Source organism: Rutidosis leptorrhynchoides, chromosome 4, assembly GCF_046630445.1.
Source record: "Rutidosis leptorrhynchoides isolate AG116_Rl617_1_P2 chromosome 4, CSIRO_AGI_Rlap_v1, whole genome shotgun sequence".
Lineage (NCBI taxonomy): Eukaryota > Viridiplantae > Streptophyta > Magnoliopsida > Asterales > Asteraceae > Rutidosis > Rutidosis leptorrhynchoides.
Genome location: NC_092336.1, coordinates 35,290,360 through 35,301,039, shown reverse-complemented (window position 1 = coordinate 35,301,039; position 10,680 = coordinate 35,290,360). Strand labels below are relative to the sequence as shown.

The following is a 10,680-nucleotide window of genomic DNA, read 5'->3' as shown; positions in this document are numbered from 1 at the left end:
GAAAATAGTAGATGTTAGACTGTTTAATTGACTTTTCAATGAATCTATAACATCCCCTTTATGTTCTCATAGGGGTAAAGTTATCATTTTCCGTATTTAGTACACACTTATATAAGTTCATTCAAATATTAAATAACAATAAATTTGAAGCTCACTATGCATAATGAAAACCATCATAGTTCGATAGACACTATGTACATTGGAATCTAGCGCGATATGTTTTGAAGCACTTTTATCAGCTTATTTGTGATGAAGTTAAGATTTCGACTATTTAACACAAACGAAATATAATATCATAATTTGGAACTTGTTACAAAATCACATTTTGCTAAATTCATAAAATACGTCTTTTTGGTGTGTTCATATCTTAGACCAATCTATCGGATCTAACTTCTATATCTATATGTCATATATATCTTACTTAACATCTAGAGCAAAAAATTTCAATTCTGTGTGGCATATCATGTACATTTATTTGTCACTCTACTAGTATACACAAAAACCACTTTATTAAGTCATCCGTCTATTTCTTCTTATTGTTCTTACAAACTTTAATTTCTAGATTTTAACATGAGATGCTATCTACTATGTAGTTGTGACTAAATCATGATTTCTTCAAGCTCGATAGTCGTTGCAGATTCGCTAAATAGTTCCAAGTTTCTTCAACCCCATGGTCATCTGAATCTTCCTAGTTTGATTAGCCCGAACAAACGGCTTCCACTAATAACCTCTTTAAGACATTCGGACACGGATCTGTTGCAAAGTATGAATTTGAGGCCATAACCTCACAACTCTCCTTACCTAAACATGTCTGTTGAACTAGAAACGTGTAAGAAAATACAACATAAATGTGACAAAAGGTGGGTTGGGTCACTAGTCGAAACAAAAAATCTTTTAGTAAGTTGAAACGGTCCGTTTGACCAACAAAGACTTATTTTTCAAATCTTCAAAAAGTTGATCGTGTTGAATATAATTACAATTACTATATCAATACCATTAAAAGTGTGAACAAATATAAATGTTTGAATAAAGGTAATTTATATTTATGTGACCCATTTTTATTAGCTAGATTCTTTTATGTGACAAGGTTGAGACAAGACACAACCCCAATTGACCCATGTATAAGTAAATGGGTCGAAATTGTCACCTCTAATGCATTGCATTAACATTCTTTATAAGGGATATCGATATTGAGCAGGGGCATATCTATTAAGGGTCAACCAGGGAGGCAGGGTCGACCACCCCCAATGACCCAAATCTTTTTTCGGTGTATTTATGTGTTTAAGTTCGACGTTTAGTGTATTTATATGTTAGAAGTCGACTTTTTGCCCACATTTACTTGTTTTTGAAAATATTTAACAATTTGCACCCTCGAAATAAATTTCTAGATCCGCCACTAATATTGAGCATAGAAATTAAGAATGGTGTAAAGGTAGATTGTACCTTCTCTATGAGCTCAGCAGAGTTTGGCGCATGACAAGTGCCATGTTGAAAACTTCCGCAACCACCAAAAGGAGTCCCGAAACTTGCAAACTTGATTGCGGATATGGACTGTCCAAGTCCACAACGCAAGTGAACCTTAGTGTCGTGAAGCATGGTCATTTCACCTGTGCTCTCGGTTTGAAAATTGTCAATCATCGGGTGATGTTCAAACGTAGAAGCACAAATTAGGGTGTGTGTTCTTTTCACCAAATTTATGCTTAATACATTCCCACCAACTTCTTCAAATACCACCAACAGATTTCGGGTAGGCTTCAACCAGGATCGTGGAACATGATACCTAGTAAAGACAAAAATATTAGATACTAGTACATATTTTTATGAACTATAAATTTAGGATTCTATATATGGATACAATTTTATGTTTTTTTACCATCTTTGAGTTGGTTCACCACAGCCTGCGTAACATTTCCCGGGCCGGAAAGCCCCGGTGTACCTACAAACTCCACATGTCCCATTTGCATTGATTGTCCAATACCTTCCAATGCTTTGACCATTGACCCATACTTGACCCCTGACCATACTTTTCATATCTAAAGCCAGAGGCTCGTTACCTTGAGGTGCATCAAAATAAGCCTTATACCATTTCAATGGTTGCCTAACACCGTTGACTAATGAAACTCGACTCCACTCAACAGATGATATGCCATTTGGAGAATGTAAATTCATCGTTTCCCCATTCAACCCCACCTATTTGAAGGATATATTTCAATCAATAGTCAATAACATAGGAGGATTAGTAGTTGTATGTATAAGTGTGCATTCGATAAAAGATAATGACTAAGTGCCAACTGTTTAACAATTCGAATGATTTAAAGGTTCTGAATGAACTTAATTATGAATGAATTTAAACTAGCGTTATTAACATTTCAAAATGTTAAATAGAGTTGTTTGATAGCTGTTATTTATATAATTTTAGGAGCATATTATATATAGAATATTTAAGTGTCTAATAGTTAAAGATAAACATCATTCAACGTCATTCAAAGATGAAAAACAAACGCATTGGATGATGACATTCAATGCTAAACCATTCAATGATCAGGTAAACAAACACACCCTGTTCGGATGCTCACCTGCATAACGCATTGAAGTATGTATGTATAAGGTTTTCCCCGTTCAGTTTACCAGAGAAGGTGAGCATTTTTAATCTGATGTATGAGACCTAACCGTATTATCCTGTGACTGTTTCCAAACCCTTGCCACCCCAAAAGTTGAACATGAGACCCTTGCAAAGATTTCAAGGCCTCGACCGCTGAGCTTGAAGGTTAGTAGTTGTATGCAGCGTTACAAAATTTCGGTTGTGGACTTACCTTATAGGTCCATGTTGACATCGATAAGTCAACTGCTCCATGGTCAAGCCCATCAAGCAAAACATGTCCTAGGATTCCTGTATCTCTTAACTCAAACTGTGGTCCAATGTTCTTGAATGGAGAACAATAACTTAACCACATTAGAAACATTAAAGGTAGAAATGCTGGTGCATTTTGACAAGAAAAAACTTACCGGAAGTCCGGCAGACATACTAAGTAACACAATTTTATTCGTTCCACCTTGAAGATCAACCGGTGCACTAAATGTAAATTTAGTGTCTTGACGTGTTCCATATGCAGACCCATAACGTTTTCCGTTCACGAAAACATGAACTCCATGTCCTTTAGAATGAATAGTGAGAGTCGGTCTTCTCCCTCCATGAAGAATTCTCTCCCATGGATTAATCTCGATACTGGTTAATGGAAATAAAGCATTTTCACATGTTACATAGTGTATACTATTTATTAAAGAGTGTCAAAATGGGCTGACCAAGTAATGGGAAAAGAAGATACCTTGTGTGTTATGTTAGTTGACCCAAAACGCTTTGTCCAGAATTTTCATTTTTTATTAATAATTGGTGTCTTAAAGCTCACTTTTCTACACTTTTTCACACATAATCTCGCTGTTTAGCTGATGAAATCAAAACAGATACACTATACTATCTGGTAGTGCATAACGTGTAAGTCCCTAGTTCGTATCGAGTATTCTTGTATATTTCAATCATTTGGTCATGAACATTATTGTAACCAAATATTGGACTTTGGATATTGTTTGTTTATTGTTTACGAAAACTAGTTCGTTAAATGTTGAATCCAAAGTTAAACTGACCTGACTATTGCATGACAGTCTATTCGTGTCGCACGATAGAAAGACTCTGTTGCATGACAGAGTTAGGTCGGTGTAAGACTTCGTCAGACAAGTCAATCACACGACATTGACAGAGACCTGACAGTGTATACATATGTATGGGTTACGGGTTTCATTCTAATGTTACACACTTTGCACAAACCCTAGCCGTATAGAATCTTTATTTTTCGTTTCCAATCACACCCAACACGAATAACAACTCTAGGAATCGCTCTAATCTCTTGTAGGTTTGATTACTCGATCCCAAAAGTTAAAGTTTATCCTATTAATACTTGGTCTATTGAATTCCGCCTCGAGTTAAAACCTTTGTTCTAAGGTCCATTAGCACCAACACTATCGTAACTGCTTACACGCTTTATCTCAGTCTACTTTAGTTTACTTACATAGTTTACTTATATGCAAAAGAAATTACATAACCCAAACCCCCAACTATTTATCGAACCCTCACAAGTTAGTTCACTGACAAGCATTTGTTTCAATTCAGTCAACTTTAAAGAATGACCATAGATCATACTTAACACTATAAACCCTAGGTTTATTGTTGGTAGTTGATTTAGGCATTACAAATTTGAACACCCACCGGTGTGCCGCCGACTCGTGCACCTAACAATCATGATGTTGATCGGTTTCATATCAAATACATCCATTAAAAGAAATTCCTTTTGAATGTCCTTTCGACAAGCTTTTTTTTTTTGTTATAAATTTACTTGCTAGCTTGACCCTTCAGAAATATTATATAAACTGAAACAACCCGTTCGATGGATCAAAATTGTGACATGATACTACTAAACAGACAAAATACCTCTTGAAAAGCTTATTGGCGTACCTAGTCGAGTACCACAAATAATCAGTTGCATCTCTAGTGATACTAATCTGCTCCAAAAGTCCAACAGCAGTCAACGATTGCCCACCATTTGTTAACATGGAGACATCTTCATGGTAACTCTTCCATGAACTTAAACTAGAACCAGATGGTACCATTTGCATTCGTGAAGTTTGAGTTACAACCTTAAAAAAACACGTTAATATCAAAGTGAGTATACATTTAACAATATTGCCATTATTCGTTACTAAATGAGCGATAACCACCTCTGCAGTATTGAAAACGACATTTTTGCAGTCGGGTAGGATGCTAATGGACCAAGGTGGCAATTTATAATGCCGATTGTTGAACATAACTCTTACAGCAATATTTGTTTCAAAATTCGAAAGGAATGCGGCACAATATCCATTTCCTTCATACACGTATGCCTGAATTTGAACAAATTAATCAGATCGAGAAAAGGTAGTTTAATAACAAGGAAACAAAACAATCGTAAAATGTTTTATAACTAACAAACTAACATTTTGCATTTTCCCTAGAGAAATATATTTTGCGTCCGATGAGAAAAGAGCCGGTTCACATAACTTAATAGCCCTATGAAGCTCTGTCAGATGACCGTATTTAGGTTCTCTAATCAAGCCTGCAAATGGTTCAAAGTTGAGATTAGTAGTAATCATGTAAGTTCATATTATTATGTACAACTAACTTAGAATTCAGTTTACTCAGCTCACCGTATTCATCTATAGGTGCATCATAGTCATAGCTCGTGCTGATAAAAGGGCCTCCACCAGTGCGTCCGAAATTGGTTCCACCATGGTACTTGATCACCAACCGAAAAAGATAGATTCAACAAAATTAAGTAAATATAAACTAGCTTTATATAAAGCAATTAATGAATTGTTTGTATGTTATTAAGAAACTAACTTACTGACCATGTAGTAATTGAAAAATGAGCCACCTTTCTGTACGAAACGAGCTACAGCAAATGCTAAATCACGAACGGGTCGCTGATCAATTGGGAGTCCTAATTCTGTAAACCTGAATATCACAGATTGAAAAGATGTGGATTTCATAACATGATTATTAGAAGTTGATGTTAATTAAGCTTGTTAAAGGATAAATAAAAGCTTAATTACCAGCCAGTCCAAGCTTCACTCCACATTGTAGGTTTGTAAGGTTTGTTTGGGGTAAAATAGTCGCAGTATACGCCATTGCAAGTGTTTATCTGTTGCCAATACATGACGTAAAACATACATGAAATAATTTCATGAACCATTTACATATGACTAGATTTGTAAAAGTTATGTTTTATCCGTAACGAGTTAAGCAGCTATGTAAATGTAAACAAATATTAATAACATAATAAAACAGATAGAATGAGTCGTTCTGGTTATGCCATGGTAGATGATATTATTTAGCCATTAATTTAACCTTAAAGCTTCACTTGAACTTCTGATGTCCTCATGTCGAAACATAATCAATACTCATTCATACCCAAAGACATACACGACCCGTGTGGTCGTCAGGAGATGCACGAGTCATGTGTCCGTCACACCTCGAGAGGCTATGGATATGATACTAACATAAACGTCCCTCAAAGCTAAAGCATTGGACTAGTTAGATGTCTTCATGTTTTCAAATAAAACCATGATATAATATAGTATTAATTCTTCACAATTATAAGCTTAAGGCTATAAAGAACTCACATATGGGACGGTACAATATTTAGTTTCGTATTGTAACATAATATTTTCTGTTATCACATTTTACAGACTAATTAATTTAATTTATTATAAAAAATGTTGAGTATTTAAAAACTGACCACAGGGTCAGGTGCAGTTTCTTCCTTGCTCATAGACCATGGCACTCCGGTATTCAGCTCAACTGCCATTTTCGCTGCCCAATTTATGTACGCTTTTTCTGCTGGTCCAAATGACTTCCGTTTGAATCCATACTCGTTTTCAATCTAACACATACAAATACAAATGGAATATATAATAAAGTAGCAGGTTGGAAATCTAACTCACCTTTATTTACAATGTAATATTGTCCCGATTGTGGTGAAAAATTTATTAAACTTATAATCAATCGCAACTAATTATATTAGTAAAGTATAAAATTAGTGTGAAAGGTACTAATTAGCCACTACTTTTAGCTTATAAGCGACTCACACAACGTGATACTGGTTGTTACAATCACAAATCTAATTAAAATAGGAAATTGAAGCAACACTTATGCAGTTATGCTAGTAGTGAGTACTCTGTTTTACAAAAACACGAGATAATATGAACATCTTCATAATGTATGTCTCTACGATAGCGCCCTCATTTTACAAAGTGAAACTGAACGTTTCTCGGTAACTTTTCAATAAATGCGGTTAAATACTGTGATGCAAAACCATATACAATGATCGAACCTGTGAGAGGATGATTGGACCACCTTGTGGTTCATACAACTTTTCAGCCTTCATCATCTCAACAATTTTTCGTATAAAACCTTGCATAGCTGCCTATTAAACATCAAATAAACAACAAAGTCAGGGACAATTTTAAATTAGTCATCCTGCAAAAACAAATTTCCTCTATAAAATAACAAATAAATGATGATAAAATAAAAACCTTGAAGGGCTCATTGTCTGTTCTAAAGCTGATACCAGGAACATACTTTAACCATACAGGAAAACCCCTATACCGCAGTAAAGAAAAAGTCAAAGCGTCACCATACAAAAGTCAAACATCAGATAAATTGCAAGAACATATGAAAATTGGATCTAACTCAACGGACCCATAATTCCATTCAGCACAAACATAAGGCCCCATACGTAAATTTACGTAAAGTCCATGTCTTGCCGCTGTCTTAACAAACCTTACTATATCATATCTTCCACTAAAATCATACTGAAAATGAAGAAACACATAGTTGACCATTAAATAACAAGCTAGCTTTAATGAAGAAATATATGTTTAGAAAACTTACAATCCCGGGTGAAGGCTCATGAACGTTCCAAAACACGTAAGTGTCGATAACATCTAAGCCCCCAGTTTTTGCTTTAATCATTAAATCACCCCACATCTGCAAAAACCCACATCGAGAACACGAACACAGAAAAAAATATTTTGTGACAAAAAGTTGATAATATGCAACCCCGATGGCCTACAATCGGATGACATTTACCATAATGTGGGGCATACCTGGCTCACTTAGTGGTTGTGGGGTGGAAGGGTTCGAACACTGATTTGTGGTAAAATGCCCCCACCCACTACCAACTGAGCTACGTGCGCCATTTGCCAAAAAACTTAAGTAATAAGAGCCAAATTTAGTACTACTAAACGAGTAGCATATGTCACAAAATGGTCTTACAAAGGCTTATTGTACGGAATGCAATTAACGCTATCCAAAAGTCATCTACGTAACATCTGGTGATGCACTTCATAGTTGGAACGGTTATTGTGTATAACAAACTTTCAAACTTACAGTTTGATGTAACAAACTTTTAACTTGTGACCATTTAACGTGAAAATTTACTGAAAATTGTAAAAATTCTGATGTGTCCTACCTGATAACTAAAGTTTAGGGAGCAAGCTAATATATGGTATATGGTTATTACCTAATAATAGTACATCAACATTGATATAGTCAATAATTAACTATTTAGATAAGGTTTTCGTTGTTCAGATTATTCGGGGACGACGAGTGTTTTGACTCAAATATACGCAGCCTAATCAAATTATTCCATAACTGTTTCGACCCTTTCCTACTATCAAAGACGTGCTGATAATGAAGTTGAAGTGAGACCTATGAGAATTTTGGTGATTGTTGTGTCATCTAACAATTATTCTAGTTAATTGTGATTTACCAAAAAGCATGGGTAATCAAGTTATACTTAACAACGGGTTAGGAGAGTGTGGAGTACACGCTCGTAAGAGTTGACCTAATCCAAACGGTATATTACTAAACACGTTTTTTCCCGGCAAAAGGTGAGTTTTCGTCAACCGATTTTCCCGCTAAAACGAAGTGTTGTACCCTTTCGTTTCACCTAAATTATATTGTTTTCTTTCCAGGAAAACAAATTAAGCTTTCATAATAACACATACAGAAACATTACCACATTCTCACTAATATTATTACTATTGTTTGATTTGTTCTTGCCTACAATCAAACTGTGCTATTGTCTTATCCAATTAAGATAATTCTCACTAATACTCTTGTTTGAATTGTTCTTGCCTACAATCAAACTGTATTCTTGTTTTATCCCAATTAAGATTTCATGTAACCAGAGGCTTGTAAGGGTAGAAATACTTAATTAATTAGGAAAGTGTTTCGCGATTCAAGAAAGGGATATTTATAACTCGTTTTATAACAGAGAATATTGGGATGTCAACACTATGACATCTTGTGAGGATTTCGCTATATTAACTAGCTCATTGCAATAAGTTCAATTACTACTCCACATTGCACCATATTTACTAACATCTTGCAAAATATGCTTGAAAATATTTTATAAATTAATCCAAATATATAAACACAAATTAAAACTTACTTCAGGGTTACTTCTTGGATAATGTATGGACCCAGAAATGAGAATTTTTCTTTGACCATTAATAATTAAAGACTTGTGATCATAAGTCACACTACAATGAATCACTTGCAAGCATGTAACGATTATGCATAAACTTAAAAGCTTTATGATCACCACCATTTTTTTTTCCTTCCTTTTATTTTGTAATGGTGGTGTTTGGTATTTATGGGTATGAAGAGTGGTGGAAGCGGTGGTGATGACAGAAAAAGATTACAAAGTGTAGAAGGGGTTTTTATATTAAGTACAAGTGTTGAACCGGTGGTGCTGAAATCTTACAATAGCCAGGATTTTTTTTTTTGAAAGGCAATATATATATTCATTCAATCACATAATAAGAGTATTACAAAAAGTTCGCAAAGATGCAACCTAAAATACCGAGCTAGAATCTTATGCTACATCTAAACAAATCGCAAATAAATTACAGTATGACCGATATTGGATTATTTAACCAATCATGCCACTCAATTTTTTTAGATTTGCACCGCTTCGCGACCCAATCGTAGCTCTTGACCTGAATTTCGTTTAGTGCATCGGAGGAGACCAAGACGAGTTTTTGAACACCTTTTGGTTTCTATTCTTCCAAATTAAATACCCGGTTGTCCATTGTACCGCTTGCCAAATTTTCGCACCCAAAATTGAAGCTTGTGTATGGAATTTCCCATCAAATGCATCATCGAAACCACCAAGTGAAGTCAAGTTACCCCACCAATTGTAGACCTTTTCCCAAACAACTTTTGCATGAACACATGAAAATAATGTATGCTCAACCGACTCCAAGGTGTCATCGCAAAGAGGACAACGAACGGAATTGAGGTCGACACCCCGCTTGTCAAGTTCGACAAGCACGGGCAACCTCTTCCGCTTTGCCCTCCAAACGAAGACCCCCACTTTTTTTGGGATCAAATTGTTTTTTTGAGTTGATACATTATTTGCACTAGGAGGAAAGCAATGAGACATGATAATGTATGTTAACTTTTGAGTTGAGAAAGTACCACTTGAGCTTAACTTCCATGACCATGTATCATTTTTTCCCGGATGTAATTTAACGTTCGCAATGACCTGCTCCAAATTCAGCAATTCAGTCCGAGTTCTTCCACCTGGATCACGAAGCCAGCACCATCTTGGAACCCAATTCTGTCCATCCCATTGTATACGATCTTCTACAGTAGCTAAAGGATCCACATCTAGCCTTGTGAGCCTCTTGAACAACATCTTGAACGCTTTATCATTGAACCATTCGTCATCCCAAAATTTAGTAGCCTTACCATCACCAATCACTTTTGTGAAAGAAGAAGAGAAGTCGACACCTAGCTTGTCAATATCGAGACCTGTTTTGACAATATTGCTCCAAGTAGAGTTAGAGCATGAAAAAGAAATATCCCCACCCTTAGTAAGTCGCCCCGAATTCCCATAAATGCTTTTAATAACACTAACCCACAAGGAGGTAGTTTCGGTTTTAAACCTCCACCACCACTTGCCGATTAGTGCAAGATTTTTACAATTAAGAGAACCGATGTTTAGTCCGCCATCCGCCCAAGGGCGTATGACATCATCCCATTTGACCCACAAGATTTTTGACTCGTCACCCGCCCCTCCC

At 35.7% G+C, this 10,680-nt stretch overlaps 1 protein-coding gene across 1 annotated transcript; it reads right to left on the bottom strand.

The window, feature by feature from the left end:
• Positions 1-585: 585 nt before the first annotated feature.
• On the bottom strand, positions 586-9,203 carry LOC139839372 (beta-galactosidase 5-like). Its single transcript, XM_071829426.1, has 17 exons — positions 9,045-9,203; positions 7,481-7,576; positions 7,289-7,401; positions 7,123-7,189; positions 6,921-7,013; positions 6,327-6,470; positions 5,641-5,729; positions 5,437-5,542; positions 5,236-5,323; positions 5,026-5,144; positions 4,771-4,932; positions 4,508-4,689; positions 3,007-3,226; positions 2,814-2,924; positions 1,874-2,190; positions 1,444-1,780; positions 586-811 (listed from the first exon to the last, which is right to left on the bottom strand). Exons 1-17 carry the CDS (start codon positions 9,201-9,203, stop codon positions 698-700), a joined length of 2,517 nt encoding a protein of 838 aa, XP_071685527.1. The 3' UTR covers positions 586-697.
• Between the last annotated feature and the right edge of the window lie 1,477 nt (positions 9,204-10,680).